Source organism: Triturus cristatus, chromosome 1_2 (assembly GCF_964204655.1).
Source record: "Triturus cristatus chromosome 1_2, aTriCri1.1, whole genome shotgun sequence".
NCBI lineage: Eukaryota > Metazoa > Chordata > Amphibia > Caudata > Salamandridae > Triturus > Triturus cristatus.
In genome coordinates this window covers 757,890,019-757,910,639 of record NC_140580.1, presented here as the reverse complement: position 1 = coordinate 757,910,639, position 20,621 = coordinate 757,890,019, and the positions used below count along the sequence as shown (strand labels likewise).

Below are 20,621 nucleotides of genomic sequence, written 5' to 3'. Positions count from 1 at the left end.
AGAGTACTGAGCCAGTCTGTCCGACCATAAATACTGCTGAAAAGGAAACTCTGATGATACTGCCTTCAACACAGCACTACCGCTGGAAGGGAAATGCTGCTCACAGTGGCCAGCACACAGAACTACAGAGCAGAACGATAATCCAATTCACCTGGGATAGATACTGAATGAATCAATGAATGATTTTTTATATAGCACAAACAAATACACAAAGGCGTCAAGGCTCTGCAAACTGTTCTACTACCTGTTAGGAGCAGAGAGTCTTCACAGATCAATTTTTACAAGGCAAAAATAACACTGCCATAATCACGATTCATAAGGTAGACACTGTTTCAAGATTAGTTTTTTCTCTAACCATGAAGACATTTCCTGAGAACAGTAGACTCTCTTTGGTGATAGAACTCTGTAGACTTGCAGGAGTCAGTGACAGCTGACCAATGAAAGGAAAGCCCTTAAAGGGTGAAGCATTACTTTGCAAGAAGGGCCTCCTCCCAGTTACTGCCAGACACCACCAAAGACCTCCTGAATGTTGCCAAACTGATCTCTTTCTTGAAATTAGTGCGGGCAAATATATGCCTCTGCCGGTAAGCTAGGATGTGTATCTTGACTCTTTAGAGTGTAGAATAGGAATTGCTCACCTCAGCATTGTCCACCACCAGAAAGAGCTCCACAAATCTGGTTCCCCTCAGGAGTGGGGACGATCTCTGTAGGGAGGAAAGAACACGTGACACGCATTTTAGTACTTATGTCTGCAACATATAGATTGCCAGAAAGAAAAAGAAAATAAATGTTCATGAAAGCAGATAAAATTACAAACTCTGTTATCCGGTCACGTAGATAACTCCCTTCCTATACGTGCACAAGATCACTCCAGCCTATACTGGAACAGTGTGGGAGTCTCACACCTACACCTGACAAGGCAAGAACTCCATATTCTACACCTGAACACGTAAGCTTGGGATCAAATCATTGGTGGGGCCCAGGTCATATGAGAAGCCCCTAAAGGCCAAATGCATTGCATGACACTCAGAAAATCTTAACTCATGGGAATGACAGCCTATCAAAAAAGCAGTACTTATGATGTCCTATCCAAAAATCAAGCCCCCAAGTCCTGTATTGGTTGCCGCAACAATTCTCTTCATGTTGCAGCCAGCCAAATGGAGCGTGAGTTCCCAGAGGACTTGTTGGAGCTTTTCACTCCCATGGGAGCGAGGAGGCAAATGGGAGAAAAAGCCACCTCGCCTAATCAGATTCACCTATTATTTTAAGTTGCATGAAAGCGGTACTCCCGCGGGAATCCCACATCCCCAACTGTCCAGATATCTATACATTTTTAACCTTACTTTCTCAAAAACTATTAAATGGTCTGGCAACAATTCACAAAACGCACACTTTCTGGGTAAAGATCTACCTTCCTGCCAAATTTGGTGTAATTCCATTCAGTCGATTTGGCTGTAGCACTGTTCAAACATCTCTATGGAAATTGCATGGGCAAATTGCGTTTTTGCCCCTCCCTCTTTTTCTCGGACCCCTCTTGACAGATCACCCAAAACTTTCCAGGACAGAGCCAAGGTGGATGAATTTTTCTGGGGAAAGTTTTCTGATGATTCCTCAAACAGTGCCAAAGTCATTGGCAAACCAAAAAATCAATTTCCTCTGATAACTCGTTACTAACTATCACCACACAGTGGTGACCGCCATTGTGCAATAAATATATGAATGTGGCACAAAGTTCATGTCATATTATAACACATTTTTCTTGGTATGCTTGTTTGTCTCTGCACCTATGGACCCTTTTATACAAGATGAAATTCTCTGCTCTGGTGTGAATTCTCCAAACAGCGACAGGTAATAAAATAATTGTATAAGCAGTGGTATGACCATCTCACACAGCTTCCGGTCTGAGGTACAAAAGATTACTGAAATAAGAAGAGGTGATTGTTGTATCCTGTTCTCTCTTAGTTCCCTGCTGCTCAGCCTGTTTGTATGTGATGTAATAGAATGTTTACCAGTGCCTGGTTTGTATGAGTGTCAGATGGAATGAGTGGGGCTGAGCAGCAGGATGCCGCTCCCGGTGGGGCATACTTATCATCCTACTTGTAACTGTAACTGAGTCTGAATAAACCTGTTCTTATAATCTACACTACTGGCTACTGGACTGATTACCTACAAGGGCCTTACTTAATTTACAAGAGTGGCGACGATTGAGAAAAAGAACCACGTGTGAGGAACTAAGAAACTGCACAAGAAACCAAGAGAAGCTAATTGGAGTCTGAAGAGAAGCCTGATTGGCAGGCCCTGGATGCCCCACTGGAGTCTATGACAACAGACAGCCTACAGAATTGAAGTTTTGGGTGTTTAAACTTAATGGTTTGAAATCTGACAGCATGCAACATTGGACATTTTCATAAGACCTTGGTGCCAACAATATTGGAGTTGGCCTGCTCAGGATCTCACCTTTTTGGCTAATTATGACTGTGTTTAATTTGCCAAGGGGTTGTTGGCAGTCAAGGTGGTGGTGCACTTATTTGAACAGGGATTTACATTGTACTGGCGTTGACTGCTGTAGCGATCCTAGCCAAGGTCGTGGCAAAATCAAGGTGAGATGTAATTTGTTAAAACATTTGTAGTGATGCTGTACACTACGTGCGAATGATTTCGGATAGTGCTCTGGCGCAATGATTGAGTCCCAATGTGGAAATAGTCTGGAGGCACTCTGGGGTTAATTTTGAGCCCCAGTGTATGCAAGGGCATTTGCAAACCGATTGTGTACCATCGAAATTTGAAGGACGCACTCGCGGGTCCTTCAACAGCAAAATCGCTGCTGCAAGATCCTGCTGTGATGTGTATGCAACCGTTCTGAAAGCATCACCGTGGGCGTAATCCGGCTGGGAGATCCAGCTGTAACGTGTGTGCGGCCATTCGGAAAGCAGCACTGTCGGCGCAATCCAGCTGCAACGTTAGTGTGTTCCTCTATCCAAAGCACATTGGTTACTGAGGCTGCGTATGACGTTCCTGGCATGGTGATTCTAGTGCCGCATCCTAGCAATGCTGTTTATGCTTGCCCAATGATCTGGAGTCAGCGGCAGATAATGGCATGGATTTTTTGAGGGATCGTCCGCAAGAGGAGTGTTGTTACAAGTGCTGATGCGCACAGCACTATAATGAGACGGGCAGGTTTGAGGTCTGTCTGCGCATCTACGTATGACTAGAGCTGGTTTATTTGCTGCCTGTGAACCTGCAACATTTTTTTCTTTCTAGAGTTTCTTTTCATGTCGTTGGCAGTCTTTCCTTTTAATACATCTAAAATAATCTTTTGTTAACTACTGGACACTTGACACGCTACGGACCTGTAGCATCCCCATTATAAAATCTGACTACAAGGCCGCTATACGATGTTACTAATCTTGTTATTTTTAGATATACATGTAATCCATAGGCTCTATTTTATTCATGTATTTATGTTACATGTTTAAGTCTGCTTTAAGGGGGGACTAAGGACCGCCCAACGCTCATCAGATGAATAGATACTCCGTCGGAGCACGGCACAAGCCAGCTGAACAGGAAATACTGGGTGAATCTAAACTGTCCCATAGCTCTTTTTATTGTTGGTCTGCATAAATGATGAAATTGTAGTTTTATTTTGATGAACTTTCGCCTTGAGCGATTTCTTTTTGTAAAGGTTTTTATTAACTTATACAATAAATTTACTTACTTACGTCGTTGGTAGTCGGTACCAGCACTTTTCCTAGGACAGAGGTGAATTAGTATACCGGTGCTGTTTTGGCAGTGGGCTCGGGTGAGAGGTCACTCACTATATATTTGGACAGTTATTGGAAATTACTGTCATATACCATATTAAGTATCTATGCAATGCCAGGCTGTTGTCTGCGATAGTGATTATTGCACCCCTGATTTGTGCATGAGTTTTATGCAGTATGGGGTGTGTATTTCATTTTGTCTGTGTAGTTTCCCTATGCGTGGAAGTCTGTTGGGTCTGATGTGTGCCCGTGTATGCAGTAGGGGGAGTGTGTTAGTTCCATTGTCCTGCAATATGTGCAGTAGTGGGAGAGCGTAACTTCCTTTATGTGCAGTAGTGGGAGAGCGTAACTTCCTTTATGTGCAGTAGTGGGAGAGCGTAACTTCCTTTATGTGCAGTAGTGGGAGAGCGTAACTTCCTTTATGTGCAATAGTGGGAGAGCGTAACTTCCTTTGTCCTGCAAGGTATGCAGTAGTGGTGCCCTGCAAGCTATGCAGTAGTGGGACTGCGTTAGTCTTATTTCCTGCAAATTGAGCAGTAGTGGGTGAGCGTCACTTCCTTTATGTGCAGTAGTGGGAGAGCGTAACTTCCTTTATGTGCAGTAGTGGGAGAGCGTAACTTCCTTTATGTGCAGTAGTGGGAGAGCGTAACTTCCTTTATGTGCAGTAGTGGGAGAGCGTAACTTCCTTTATGTGCAGTAGTGGGAGAGCGTAACTTCCTTTATGTGTAGTAGTGGGAGAGCGTAACTTCCTTTATGTGCAATAGTGGGAGAGCGTAACTTCCTTTGTCCTGCAAGGTATGCAGTAGTGGTGCCCTGCAAGCTATGCAGTAGTGGGACTGCGTTAGTCTTATGTCCTGCAAATTGAGCAGTAGTGGGTGAGCGTCACTTCCTTTGTCCGGCAAGATATGCAGTAGTTGAGTGTGTAAGTTCTTTTGTCCTGCAATATGTACAGTAGTGGGAGAGTGTAATTTCCTTTGTCCTGCAAGGTATGCATTAGTGGTGGGAGTGCGTTAGTCCCTTTGTCCTGCAAGGTATGTAGTAGTGGGAGTGCGTAAGTTCCTTTGCCCTGAAAGGTGTGATTCGTATGAATAATTTATGTGATGTGTTCCTTTTTTATAATTTAAGGAGTGGATATATTTATACGATGTATTCTGCTATATATCTCGGGTGTTCTCTAGGTTAAGGAGAAGATGAATAGAGTGTATGAGTAATTTATGCAATGTGTTCTTTCTTTGCAATTTAACGAGTGGATATATTGATGAGATTAGAGTGTGGTCTATTACAGAATGGTTACATATATCCACAGGAAGTATTGAATGTGTATTTTTCCACCCTGCGTACTGTTGTTTTCTTTTGTTTTCTGAAGGGAGGAGATATGTTGGGCACTGTTATCTCTTAGTATCCTGCTGCTCAGCCAGTGTGCATGTGAAACAATAGAATGTTTATGAGTGCCTGGTTTGTATGAGTGTCAGTTGGAATGAGTGGGGCTGAGCAGCAGGATGCCACTCCCGGTGGGGCATATTTACCATTCTACTTGTAACTGTAACTGAGTCGGAATAAACCTGTTCTTATAATCTACACTACTAGCTACTGGAATGATTAACTACAAGGGCCTTACTTTGTTTGCAAGAGTGATGACCATGGTGAACCCCCACGGAGCCCCATCAGAGGTTCTCTTCACAAGCCAGCTTTCCCATCGGTGATCCCAGCAGTACCTGGATAATCCCCATGTGTGGAGTGGGATTTGCAGGTCATTGTGGTTGGCCACAAGATGGCCACAAGACCCACAGGCAGGGTTCTCAAAGATGAATTGGTTTTACATTCTGGTAGAAGCCCTATCTTACCAAGGAATGCCTTGCAACAGGCGATACCTTACCCAGTGGACGGGGTTTATCATGGCTGCCGCTCGAGGCCCGTAGTCGTAGACGGTACCATTGGAGGCTCCACAGGTTGCACGTTTCAATCGCAGGTGTTCATATCTGTATACCGCGTGGACCCCCTGATCACCATCCACAGCAGACAGGGGCTCAATCAGGTAGGCTTGGGCCTCGGTTTGAAAGAACCCCCTGCAGAAAAATATAAGTGGAGAGGCCATCAGATACAGAGAAAATAGTAGACACTGACACACTTAACATAAGTACTCACTCAAGCATCCATTGACATCGAACACATGCACAGACCCTGCCGGGGAACCAAAGAGAGGGACATACCTGCCCGGAAACAAGTGGATCTGACCCAGCTTTTTTGGTGAACTAAGGGGAGGGAACCACTCGTCTAACCAGAAGGTTTAATCATAATCACGGAGCATGCAGCTTCTTCTAAGATAGACAACAGCAAAAGAAAGCTCTAAGTTCTTCCAATCTTCTTATGGCTTAGGAATACATCTTAAAATGGATATACATGCATAGAATCCCTGGCGGTGAAAGGGTTAAAACAGCCATTGATGCCTTAGTGGCAGACAATACATGAGACACTGAGGCATACCCTGATAGAACACAGGCATATCTATGGAGAGGGAAGAGAGGGAAAGGAAAGAGGGGGCAGGCACGAAGCTGAGAGTAAGAGGTAGGTGGAAAGGGGGAGGAAGAGAGGTGAAACAGGAGGAGGACAGAGGTGTAACTATAGCGTGATTAGCCCTTCCCTCTGCCTTTGGTGACAGCTAATAATCATCATTCGTGTTTGACTCATCTCAGCTCCACAGACTATTACTGTACATCTATCTCTTACCGCAGACTCGTGGAATATGCTTATAGCCTACAGAAGGCTGGACTTGCAGTCTACTTTCAGGGTCCTCTCTCTCCTTAAAAAAGGGATTGGGCTGATTCAGAGCCTAGTCTTAGTCACGTGCAGCGGATGGGCCCAGAGCATGGCTGCAGGCTACACACTGAGCAGAGCCCTCTCAACATAGGCCTTACCCAGCAGGCTCTGGGTGTACAGGGCCTGCTCGTGGAGAAGGCCTGGATCACCACAGCGTGTGCTGAGCATCCACTGTGGCCAAGCCGAGGGGGTGCAGAGGATTGCCACAGGCTGCACCTCATTTCAACACAGCCACAGCCTATATATAGCAGGCTCTGGGTGCATACCAACTGGTCGTGGAGCATTTTTGAGGGCTGTGGCCTGGCTTGAAGGTTTCTCGCATGAGCCAGGTTTGTGCAGGGCGCGCGTTGTGGCCAGAGCAAGAGGGAACAGAAGTGCTTAATTTGAGCAGGTGGTTTCCGGTGCACAGCACCAGCACTTAATTGTCAGTCTGCCACAAAGTGGCGATGTTTGGCTACTTTAGAGATGACCACAACAACAGTTAATTATTAATTAAATATACATTATAAAAATACTATTATCTGCTCCCACGCCATTCCTACAGTTTTGGGGGCCTGGAATAATCTGAATTATCACACTTATAGGAATGTGATGGTTAGCAGTTGTGTTATTACTATCATTGGCAGGGGTGGCAGGGACAATGTGTGGTGCAAGATGCAGTGGCCTCCTGACAAGAGCCCTGGCACTTATGTTTTTTAACAAATTAAGCACTGGGGAGCAGTTTGCAGCCACACAGCGCGCACTGGTTCTCTGGGTTCAGGAGCTGGCAGCATGGAATCCAAGGCCACCGCCCACAGTAAAGGACATTGTAAACCGAGAATACCAGAAATGACCTTGTCAAACAGCCCAAAGGTACACTCAAATCAGGCTAACCTTAAGCTGGTTCTATTTAGCAGTGGTATGAAACAGAATAACACTTTATGCCAGTGGCACTGTTCTCACAAACATGGGCGGATCAGGAACACATTTTATTTCAATTGCGTCTTGATCAGCCCATCCAATGTGACGCAGATCGACCCAATGCAATGGGTTCTATTAGACCAGTCATGGTATGTGTTATGAATCATGATTAAGGCTCCCAGTTTTTCGTTTTTACTGATTTTTACAGATAAATACAGACAGAAAACAATGGAGAAATACAGAAAATTTAGCTTTTTATGAAAGACTCTCCATGCTGTCTTTCGTGAATTCCAGGCACAAGCTGAGCAGATAGGCAGCATGGGGAGTTATGAAATAGGATCAGATTTCCTTAAATACAGGCATATATTAACATATATTTGTAGTATAACACTAATATGTACCTGTGGGTGTAGTGTTTTGTTGTATAGTGTTATTTGACTGCTTAATTTTCTAAAACGCGGCAGACATCCATGTATGAGTGCACGTCTAAGAGTTAAATAAATGTGGAAATATACCATTTTACGATTCCATTTATTGTGAAAACACAAAATAAAAATGGATAAATACCAATAAGATAAATATAGATAAATACAGACGGAAATGTTTAAAAAAATACCTTAAAACTGGGAGCCCTAATCATGATTAGGGCTACTGGTTTTATAGTATTTATTTTTTTAACATTTCCGTCTGTATTTATCCATATTTATTTTTGGGCTTCTTATTGGTATTTATTCATATTTATTTAGTGTTTCATGAATATATGTAGCTGTAAAATGGTATATATCCACATTTATATAACTCTTCGATGTGCACTCAAACATGGATGCCTGTTACGTTTTAGTAAACTAAGCAGCCACGCATAACAAAAGACTACATTCACAGGTACATATTAGCATCATATTACAAATATATGTTAACATATGCCTGTATTTAAGGAAATCTCATCCTGTATTTTAACCCTCCATGATGTCTGACTGCTCAGCTGTTGACCGCATGGAGAGTTTCTCACAAGAAGCACCATTTTCAGTATTTTTCCACATTTAAAAATAAATACAGACAGGAAACACATTGTTTTCTGTCTGTATTTATCTGTAAAAATCAGTAAAAACGGAAAAACAGAAGCCTTAATCATGATCAGAAGTCACAGATGAACATTCAGTGGATGATTGGCAGTCAATACCACAGCACGAGTAAACATGGCCTGCAGGCGCTGATGGAAGGGATGGAATACATACACAATTTTAATTTGACACATAGGCCCCCATTATGTGTAGCCTCCGTTGTTACCAGCACCATTTGGATTATGAGATCTGTCAGAACACCCCCAGATCATTTTACTTTCACTTGGAGATTTTGGCTGCTGAATAGGACCTAAATATCTGCATGACCATGTGGGGGATAATAAGGAATTAACTGGGGAATTGGACTCAGACTTATTGATTCCATCTGCAGTTTCAAATTTTTTGGTTGACCGTTGGGGTCCAATTTTTAACGGTCTGGATTTCTCCTCAATGCGAAGTTACTGTTACCCTCAATATCTGTAACTCCGGGGGTGGTAAAATCTGACCTATTTACCTGACCACTCATAATGAGGGCCAGAGGTTTGCTGCTCACACAAATACTTGCAGTTCAACAAGATATTTCAGTTCAGTGGACCCTTATATAGAATCAATATTTCTCCACTTTGGGAAGGCCATGCTTGCGTCCAGAACATAAATACTGTGTCTGGTGAACAGGGCTGAAGACAAACCCAAAAGCCTCATGCCGCACCAACAGCCCACTGGGGTTAGTTGAAGGCCAAGTCCTCAATCAATCAATCAATCAGGGATTTATAGAGCGCGCTACTCACCCATGAGGGTCTCAAGGCGCTGGGGATAGGGGAGGAGGGGGCGTGCAGCTCCGGATCAGTCGAAGAGCCAGGACTTGAGGCACTTCCTGAAGGCGTGCAGAGTAGGGGAGATTCTGATGTTGACTGGGAGCTCGTTCCAGGCCTTTGCTGCGATGTAGGAGAAGGCTCTTCCGCCTGCTTTGGTTCTGCTGATGCGTGGGGTCTCTGCCAGGGCGAGGTAAGCAGACTGGAGGTTCCTTTTGGTTACGTGGAAGGATACTCTCTCGTTGAGGTATTTGAGTCCGATGTTGTGGAGTGATTTGTAGGCGTGGGTGAGTAGCTTGAAGGTTACCCTCTTCTCAACGGGGAGCCAGTGGAGGTCTCATAGGTGCTGGGTCATGTGCTCATGACGTGGGGTTCCGTGGACGAGTCTGGCTGAGGTGTTCTGGATGGTTTGGAGCTTGTGTAGCAAGGTTCTGTAGATTCCTGCATAGACGGCGTTGCCGTAGTCCAGTATGCTGGTTATTAGTGGGTGGGTGACAGTCTTTCTGCATTCGGAAGGGATCCACTTGAAGGTCTTAGCAGAGGATGCGGCGGGAGTTGAAGCAGGTGGAGGCGACGGCGTTGATCTGGCGGGTCATGTTGAGGGAGGAGTCTAGGAGTCACAGGCGTGGTCTGTTGGAGTGGGTGGGTTTCCGAGGGTGGAAGGCCACCAGGTGTTGTCCCAGGCGGTGGAGGAGGGTCCAAGGACGAGGACCTCTGTCTTTTCCGAGTTGAGCATCAGGCAGCTGTTGTTCATCCAGGCTGCGTCATCCTTCATTCCTACCTGGAAGCAGAGTCTGATGTCTTCAGGATTTTTCGGGATGGAGAGGATGAGCTGGGTGTCGTCGGCGTAGGATACTATGCTGAGCCCATGCTGACTGACCATGGCGGCGAGGGGGGCCCATGGAGACGTTGAAGAGCGTGGGGCTGAGCGAGCATCCCTGGGGTACTCCACAATTGATCTCTGTGGGTTCGGAGAGGAAGGGAGGGAGTCTGATCCTTTGGGTTTTGCAGGAGAGAAAGGAGCGGATCCAGTCAAGGGCAGTTCCTAGTATACCGGCGTCGTGGAGTCTGACTGCGAGCGTGCGGAGTGGGACGGTGTCGCAGGCTGCGGAGAGGTCTAGTAGGATGAGGGCCACAGTGTGGCCCTGGTCAAGTAGCATGCGGATGACATCGGTGGTGGCGAGGAGGGCGGTCTCGGTGCTGTGATTGCTGCGAAATCCGGACTGGGAGGAGTCGAGTATGGCGTTTTCTTCGATGAAGGTGTTCAGCTGGTTGTTGACGAATCGCTCGGTGACTTTGGCTACGAAGGGAAGGGGAGAGATGGGCCGGTAGCTCTGGGGGGTGTAGAGTATGGTCTGCATCTTTGCTACGCACGCAGACCACACTAAGCATGGCTGAAGACTAGGAACTGGGTGCAAGGTATGACTGACTCCAGTGTGCTCGAACGTGCTTGCAAGAATGGAGATTAGATCATGTCTTGAGTATAGAAAGCAATCAGTGAAGCAAAAACATGTGACTGCTGGTAGGGGTGGATATTCAAAAAGTCCGCATATGATGTTCAGATGTTGATGTTTAGATGATTCAGTGATGTACTTTGGGGCCTAGAATGTTGAGGTGATAGTCATAAGCATTTGAATGTCAAGACAACATAGTGTCGCTACTTGATGCTAAACCAGACAATAAACAGGTAATAGTGTGGAATCAAGCTCAGCCCTTCTGAGCGCCTCTGGTAGCATTCCATTCCATAATTTTAAGCTCTTTTGCCATTAGATAACTTCTATGTGCAAATCAGCCTTAGTCTCACCTCAAAAGAAGTTTAGCCAGAATTGCTTAGATCATGTCCCTTGTGAACAGGAGCAAAAGCAACCTTAGACACCTTTCAGCTACATCATGTCTCATCAGTGAGGTGTAGTGTGGGTCACTACGGCGCAGTGAACCTGGGATCCAAGAAGGGGCACAGCTGTGCCCCCTGGGGCAACTAACGTATTAAAAAAGTTATGCGCTACCCACTATAATCCTGGTGAAAGTGATTCATAAAAGAATTATCATCATCAGTTTTCACAATAGAACTGATTATAATTTGGAAAAATGTATTAATTTGCAGTTTTATATAGTGCAAGAAATGAGTCACCGTGTGGCCACTGTAGAGTCCTTTGCAGCACAAACAAAGAAATGCATATGGGGGTGTGCTGATAGGGCAACATAGGCTGCAAGGTATAGGCTAGGGCATGAAACTAGCTTTGGTCTCATCAGATCAGATTCATGATGATCCAAACAGACTCTTATAATTTCAAAGACAGAGAGGCCTTATCACCTTATTTAAAGTGGGGCGGTCAGTCCACCAGGCTCTCGAAGGCCCTGCCTGCCACTGCAGTTTCTACATTGCACTAGTATGTAAATCATCACTGGCATGCCATACCCCAGATTACTCTGGTACGTAGAGCACCATCATGATCCTAGACACAAAATGGCCTGATGTATAAAGAACTACTGAAATGGAAGCTTCTATATTGCTCGGTTTATACACCACCATTGACAATTATACCAGAATCCACATTGCCCAAGTATGTACTGCGGCAATATCATGCCAGAACCACACTGGGCATATATCTACTGCAAACACTGTAATACACGAAATCAAGCTGATCTGTTATGTATGTCTTTATCTCAGGATCTGAGATACAAAATCCACCAGGGCCTGCCAGGCTGGAGATGCACACTCTTACAGCAGAAGGAGTTGCCTAAACAAGATTGGCCGAAGTGCTAGTAGGTTAGCAGGCTGCTGCAGAGGTACAGTGAGGCCTCTGAGTCCTTCTGCTCCAGTACAGTACTTTCACTTATCTTCTACTGGGACGTAAAACAGGCCTTCTACATTAGCCCCTGCTTTCCTGCTGCGCTTACTGACAGACATGCCACACTACACACTTGTCCAGGAATAGTGCCACCCTGGCCGAGGGAAGCTAGTCTATCCCTTGGAGTTCTTATAAATCTATACTCAGGATAAATACACTTGGCCCTGTTTTTTGGGGGTGAGAAAAAGTATAAAATATACCTAGGGGTATACTCAAGAAATTCTTTATTCAGCGAGCACTACTGGTATATTTAAAACCACACAAAAAAACGGTCATATAGTGAAATACAGTAAATCGCTGGTCCTATGATCTATAATTACCAACATGCGTCGACCACTATATAAGTCTAAGAAGGTCTAGGGTCTTCTTCAGGGTAATCTAATCTAAGGCAATAGTGTACATTCAGACCATGCAAGCAGGCAAACAATTGTACCCTACTAGTCCCTCTGTAAGGTCTGTAGAACCCTAGTCATACTAAACTACAGCCTCCATGGCAAAGAATGGGGGACGCCTCCTCCACTATTAGACATTCATCAGAAGGCCGGCATTGTAATTGCACCTATTGGGGCACACTCCACTGCTGTAATGTGGGACACTACACACTTGAACCTGCATTGTTTTACAGCATGCCTGTTTTCCAACCATTGGAGCTACAAGCTACCTGTGCTACTTCGAGTAAGAGTAGCAAGCTGGCCAGTCAACCATGTTGGAGCTGACATGGGACTGCAGCAAGAATGGTGCCATGGTCCCTTCAGAACTTAATAATTGCAGTCCGTTCAACTCTGAAAGCAGCCGCCTAGAGTGCAGCTTACTGAGAAATGTAACAGTGCATGGATGGTGCAAGGATTGAGGGTAGCAAGAGTAGGCACATTTGAAAGACAAGGGAGACATGACAAGAGATAAGGAGCAGGAAGAGAAGATAAGAAGGAGCTAGGGAGTAGGGGTAGGAGAAGGGTTCAGGTAGTAAAGGCAGGAATTAGTTACAGGGAGAGGAACCGTACCTGAGTCCTGAGCAGGTGCTGATGCTGACAGAGGAACCTTCAATTCCAAGCACAGACCCATGATAGAAGCAGTGATCCTGCAGCAAAGAGATACATGTCACTAGGGTTTTTTACATCAGTTTAGAAAAACAACAAATCAGAAGCTCAAATAGTCAGGGAACTGCAGATCACATTACACATGACACTAAATGATTGGCATTCATACTGGTTAGGTTGTAAGGTCACAAGACCCACACCTCCTAATGGAACAAATCCACGAGCATAACCCACAACTTCCAAACCACCCACCCACATTACTGGGTTTGGGAACGAAATGCCTTACTGGAGAACCTTCACTGGCTGAAAAGTTATTGCTGGTAGATGTCTGCACAAAGCACTAAGGTGCCAGGTAATTGGCATAACGCCAGAAGTCTCTGGTGGATACAGTCCCAAATCACTGTTTGTTCCAGACTACGCTCCCTTCTTCAGTCGTACAGACTATCCTGCCATGCCTCACCCCTTTCTTGCTAGTTTTCTGGGCTAAATATGGCTTCTGCAGGAAGACTTCCAGAGCTCTTGTGACATCTCATTCTAGATTCAGGGATAGATGTACAAAACACCTTTGCAGTCAGAAACAGCACAAGGGGGGTGACCACAAAAGAGTGTTTTGAAATGTGCAAAATTCCTTTTACGGGATGGAACATTTTTTCCAACTCGCAAAAAGGGTTTTTGTGACCCATTACAATTCACAAATCGGGGGTATGAATGGGCATCCATCTCCTATTTTGGAATCGCAATGGAATGTATGCTTTGCTTTGTCAACTGCAGTTTGAATCCATTGGCCAGACATGAACACTTCAAAGGGGGTGGCCTTTGATTCTTCAAAGGGAAGCAATCCCTGGGGGACATATTTCTCTTTGAGAATCATGTTAGGCAGGGGCTGCTCTCCCATCAGGGGTGTAGGAGCGGTGACCCGCTTCTTCAAATTACCTTAATTCATCTTAGCTCAAATTTTTTTTGTTTAAATTTGTTTTTATTGTTATTATTTGAATTTTTGAACAATACATAACAGCCCGTATGCATATTATATATCTCCATTTACAGAATATCGTCTTACGTCACAATGCATTCATATAAACAATTGGAGTGCTAAAGCTGCCCTTCAATTAAAGCTACCATATTATTCTGGAGCCCACATTTAGAAAGAGTGAAACAAAATGTGTCAGAAAAATGAATTTATTCTTTTGTTTGATTGAATCAATATTTTAATAATCTAATTTATAGATCTTTAGAACCTTCCTGTTGCCAGAGGGGCTGAATTTTTAGAAAAAGTGATTAATAGAATATTTACATTACAACATTTATACATTCAATGCTAACATATCACAAACACATCTCATGCATTCACATCCATTCCTACTATCACACAGGCTTAATTCACGTTGAAAAACAGTTTTACAGTCAAAGGACCACAGACGAAATCGGCAGATCAACACGGAAACGAACGGATACCTCGCTTCGAAAATCCTCTGACTTCGACAGAGTTGACTATTACCATTCCTGATGAAAAGCGGCGTCCTCACACCTAACGCCCAGACTCAAATCAACCATAAGAGACTTCTACCTAAGTTTTTCAACCAGGTCCAGCCCAACACGCTCCCTTCCTGTTTTTACTAAACAAACAAGCATTTTGCGTCGGTTGAGCAACCTCACACAACAACTAATCCCGTCCGTCTCCATCTGATACAAGGTCCTGAGGAGAGACCCAATGATCTATGGGTCTCGAAACGCGTAGACCTTATACCGTGACCACAAGAGGCTAAAATACTGAAATTTAAGAATTGTTTGTAGTCAAATTTGGCGCTCTTACAATTGACTCTGTGGTCCTTTGACTGTAAAACTGTTTTTCAACGTGAATTAAGCCTGTGTGATAGTAGGAATGGATGTGAATGCATGAGATGTGTTTGTGATATGTTAGCATTGAATGTATAAATGTTGTAATGTAAATATTCTATTAATCACTTTTTCTAAAAATTCAGCCCCTCTGGCAACAGGAAGGTTCTAAAGATCTATAAATTAGATTATTAAAATATTGATTCAATCAAACAAAAGAATAAATTCATTTTTCTGACACATTTTGTTTCACTCTTTCTAAATGTGGGCTCCAGAATAATATGGTAGCTTTAATTGAAGGGCAGCTTTAGCACTCCAATTGTTTATATATTACAGGCTCAGCTTAACTGCTCCCAGCCCTCCTCCAATAGTGTTCATCACAATGCATTCATGGCATTTTACAAATGCGTCATTACCCGTATGTTACAAATCCAATATGTGATAAATTGATGTTCTGTCTAAATAATAAAACAGAGAAGATACGGAATAAAAAGGGGGGGGGGGGGGGGTAAGACAGAAAGAAAATTTCAACTGGTACTAATATATACAATTGTTTCAAATAGCGGGCGCTTCATCCGCCATAGCCACACATATTTTAAATATGTATCTTCTCAGCCAAATGAACTGTTAACTAAGTGACATGCCATTGAGTTGTTCCAGTCGCTCATGTCCGCAAAACTGACGTGTAATTTTGAGCGTCAGGGTCTATCAGTAGTCATCTTAGCTTTAATCAGTATAGTGTGGGGGTCCAGGCATTGTGTAGGAGGGGTGTGGCCGTGATATAATTGTTTATTGCAATGAGGAAAGCCTGTTTCTGCCGTGTACTTGAAGTACGCATGTCAATCTGACGATGCCTTTTTAACGGCCAGCCTGACATGCGTACTTTACATCTCAGAGGTTGGGCTGTATACAATGCCTGGTGGAGTGCAATGATCGCAGACCCTCAGTCTCCAGTGGAGCGTTTTGTTACCATGCCCGTGCCAATCACAAGGCTTCTCTCATGCTCTTTACTATAGTAACCAGCATGAGAGCAGCCTTAGCATTGGTGGGGATAAATTATGTGGTGTGCAGCAAATCCACGCACAATGCGGTAAGGAGCTACAAGCTGCGTGTGCTTCAGTCTGCCTGCAGTTGGGCCCTGAGCAGGAGTCCAGGCCTTGGTGGTCACTGCCTGTTACTTCCTTTCATCAGATTATAGTTCTTCAAAGTCGCAGTGAGTTAAATTTTTGTTTTGCAACAAGAAACAGGTGTGTTATATTTTTTTAGTTAGAGCCGATCTGCCTACCAATGATATTTTCTTTCATAATATCTGTCACTAATTAAATTGTCGTGTGGGTATGATTGAAAACGTACTTGCAAATGCTGTTGAATGTGGTGTGTACATTATTTCTTCAAAAAGGAAATGATTCTCTACATAAATGGGGAAAGATGTATATGAGCACTGTGGATGTGAATTGCTGTTCACATTTTATTTCATATATTTTTTTCATTTGCTTCAACCCCAAAATTGTAATTCCAGGCATATATATAAACTAAAAAGGACCAGAGAGTTCACATATTCAATACCTTATTCATGTATTTGGATGTCGGACTGGCACTGATGAGGTGAAATTTGTGCCCGAACAGTGTTAATGTGTAAAAATGACAAAATAAATAGGTAATACTGTCACAAATGTGCTGCATTACATCACATAAGTTGCCTTTTCCTGCCACATAATTGGGTCCTTCCCTGACGCATAATTCCAGTGACCCTTCAGATAACATAAAACCAGCAATATTTTAGATCTTAGATCTTCCTAACTGCAGGTTTGTTGGTGCACACCATGGACTCTGTCTGGCCATGCGGCAGTCAGCAACCACAAGTCGTTGTCAACAATGTAAGAGACCTTGGTGTGTGGGGTGGATTCTGCATCCCAACTGTGTGTGTTTTGTTTCATAGATCCAAGGTAGAGGGGACTCATTTTCCTTGACTGATATAGGGTCAATGGCACCCTTGCTATCACGGCCAGACTAGCTGTAGCGGGGATTGGACGTTTCCTTGGGAGGCTGGAAGGTTGGGGGCCGTTTTTGTTACTGGGGACCGGTTTTGCAGTGGTGCGGCTAAATCGACCCCCAGTAACAAAAGCAGCAGGGGGGCTGGTCTGTCAACACTGCCAGGGCTGCTTTGGGTTCCCAGTCCAGCCTGCTTGCTATGCCACTGGATAGCCATGACAAGCTTGTATTCAGCCACACACACCTGCTCCTTGCAAGTCAAGAACGGCTGTTATGCATCACCACATTCAAAATCCACCAGCTGCCACTGATGCTAGGCAGCCTTTGGGGAGAAGGCAGTGGTCCCAGGGACCACTGCCTGTTCCCCCATTTTGTTACCAAGGGTGAAACATCTTTTTAATAAAATGTAGCATCTGCCCTCTAATGGACAAGGTCTGCTTAAAAAAATGTTTCCTGTTTTGGTAAGCAATCGCAAGGATGGTTGTCTACATGTCACTAACCCTGCATTCATAGCCACTCAGATAGCGTCACAAACCTTTTTTATACTATGAAGGAAACTGAAGGTGTTTGGCATATGGGAGGGGAAGTGTGAGATACAAGCTAGCGGAACATTCTATTTTATTTTTAAAAAGTGGGTAATTTCCTTATTGTGCATTGATTGGAATTGATCATCTGTGGTAGTCTCACATACAATCTCAGTATTATCGATGGGTCCACATAGTCAGCAGCAAATAAACTGTGGACAAAGCATAAAATAGGTGCAACTTCCTACCACTCCCCACCCCTGCACTTTGTGTGATCTAGTCCTACAGCTCCAGCTCCTTCTGCAAAAGCAACCAATGAGAGGCCAGATCACTCTGGACATGCTGTTCATTCAAAGCCAATTATCCAGAGATCGCTAGATCCACAATCACAGCCAACATTGGTCAAGGTTGACAGCGCTACAGGCAGGCGCTGATTGCAACCTTGTATGACTCCACCTTGTCCGTCCCTTCGCTAAGATTCTCATGTTTTGATCTGAAATGATCTAGGCAGCAAGGACAGGTTCAAGGCTTACTTTATAGGGGTCTTGCCATGAAGACTCACCTAAGGCCCCAAAGAGTAGCATCAGACACCAAATCAATATCCAGTGGTCTCTCTAGTTTCAAGTGAATGTGCTTATGGTCACCGGTTCTATCTGACTCAATGTTCACTGACAAACGAACCCAAGCTTGACTGGAGGCTCGCATTTAAATGTGGATATCCTTTGGCCTTTTGCTGTGCCTTGAAGGCCCATCACAACTTAAAGGTACAAAAACATAAACCTGCCTTCCTGGTTCTAACTTTATTAGCAAGCACTTGTTACTTGTATACCCTGTGACTTGGGAGCTTGACTGCTCGCTAACCCTTCACCCTGTAGACAAGTTGAGCACTGGATGGCAAGAGTTCCATGTGGCCTGGAGTACCAGCCCCATGGCTTTTTGGTGAGCAAAAGAACGATGGATTTCACCCAGATCTATTGACTGGGGGTGAAAGATTGATTTTCTCTGCATTCAGTCCATCATCTGTGTGTCTGTTGCTTTCTCGCCGTAAGTGCGCCAGGCATGCCCAGACGCGGGTCCCGGGCTCAATGTGCCACTAGATTCAAGCTAGCCTGGCTGATGAGGGGTGATGCCCCGAAACCGGTTCCAGGATACTTGTTTCTGGTCGTGAGAGGACCTGGCTTGGAAGTGCAGTCTGGACTGTTCCCATGAAGCAAATGGTTAAGAATCATTTGCATAAGGCTGGGTCTAAACTGGGGTGGCATGGTGAGCATAAGAACGATGGATTTAACCCAGATCTATTGGCTGGAGGTGAATGTTTGATTTTCTCTGCATTCAGTCCATCATCTGTGTGTCTGTTGCTTTCTCGCCGTAAGTGCGCCAGGCATGCCCAGACGCGGGTCCCGGGCTCAATGTGCCACTAGATTCAAGCTAGCCTGGCTGATGAGGGGTGATGCCCCGAAACCGGTTCCAGGATGCTTGTTTCTGGTCGTGGGAGGACCTGGCTTGGAAGTGCAGTCTGGACTGTTCCCATGAAGCAAATGGTTAAGAATGATTTGCATAAGGCTGGGTCTAAACTGGGGTGGCATGGTGAGCAAAAGAACGATGGATTTAACCCAGATCTATTGACTGGAGGTGAATGTTTGATTTTCTCTGCATTCCGTCAATCATCTTTGTGTCTTTTGCTTCCATAGTTTTTGTAGGCAGAGATGTTATGGAAGCGGATTATCAATGCTAATTAGATTTACTAGGTAAAAAGACATCAGACTTCATCAATCATTGGTGGAGCCCAGTCAGGGTTGCCACACAGTGGATTTGGATTTAAAAGTGAAGGCGTAGGAAAGGCTTTCTTCCTTGTGGCATAGTTTGAGTTTAATTTGCTTTTATTTCTAAATTACCATGTTCAGAATCCCAAATCTTAAAAATTCTACTCTTTATCGATGTAAATTGAAACTCAAAGCTGGCCTGGAGTGAAGGAAATGTTCGGGGGGAGGGGAAGTACTTCTTTGTAAAGCAGACGGTTGAGTGGGAGTAGCTGACAGTTGTCGGTGGAAATGCTGCATTAAAACTTGGCTGTTCGTGCAGAGACATATTGGTCCCCAGCTGTCTGTCTGTCTCATTCTCTGAGACTAAATTCTAAATGCAACCAATGTAAAAAGTCAGCTGAGGAACCTTCTATGCACATCTCCCTGACTGCCTCCTGAGCAAGCTGAAGGCTTACAGACCGGCCCGCACCCTTCTACTGGACTAACTTTAAATTTTACCTCTAAATCGGATTTTCTATGGAGGGCCGGACTGGCCGTAGCGGGCAACAGGTGTTTCACCGGTGGGCCGCTAGGGCGGGGGCCAGTTTTGGGCCCCTGGGTGGCCGATTTTGCCACCGGAGGTCGGCAATATCGGACCCCTGTAACAAAATAGGCCGAAACCGGCCCTCACAAAGCTGCACCCCGGGAGGAGGGGGGGGTGTTTTGCGGCCGAGCAGTTTGCCAGGGCCGGTTTTCCATTCCCAGTCCGGCCCTAGGTCCGCGTTAATTTTTACTTTTCACTGCTTACAGTTAACAAAGACGTGGGGTGTTACTTTAGGTCTCACTTCCGTGTTCAGAACGCTTTGGACTACATACTGCTTTAATACATTTGTCTTTACGATATACTTGTACACAATAATCATGGGCATTGACACCCCCAAACATTCTGGTTAGGTTTTTATTTATTTTAAGAACAACCTTCTTTTTTTTAATTTGCAGAGTCTGGTACTATCAAAAGGAGAGAGAACAAAATCTTTTTAATCAAGGGTTTCCATTTTTGGGTGGGATTACCTCAGCCTTCTCTTGGAAGGTGACGTTAAACTTCACAAAATATCTAGAATAAAAGTGCAATTCATGAGAAGTTGATGGGTACGAATATGCTCAGAGGGTGGAGGAGAAAAGGGGAAGAACGTTTACAAAGATAGGTAATGAAATACAGGGCACAGATTTCAGTTTTCATCTAGATAACGAGGGCTAGATTTATGAAAGGCTTGCATTGCCCTTGTG

General features: G+C 44.5%; 1 protein-coding gene across 2 annotated transcripts in view; it reads right to left on the bottom strand.

Moving 5' to 3' along the window:
- Positions 1-20,621, bottom strand: part of ADAM8 (ADAM metallopeptidase domain 8) — a 162,564-nt gene that overhangs the window by 96,415 nt on the left and 45,528 nt on the right. For both annotated transcript variants that reach the window (XM_085608712.1, XM_085608711.1), the window contains exons 5-7: positions 13,205-13,281; positions 5,638-5,827; positions 639-704 (exon numbers count right to left, since the gene is read on the bottom strand). In XM_085608712.1, coding sequence (XP_085464838.1) covers positions 639-704; positions 5,638-5,827; positions 13,205-13,281 — 333 coding nt within the window. The remainder of the gene's footprint in view (positions 1-638; positions 705-5,637; positions 5,828-13,204; positions 13,282-20,621) is intronic.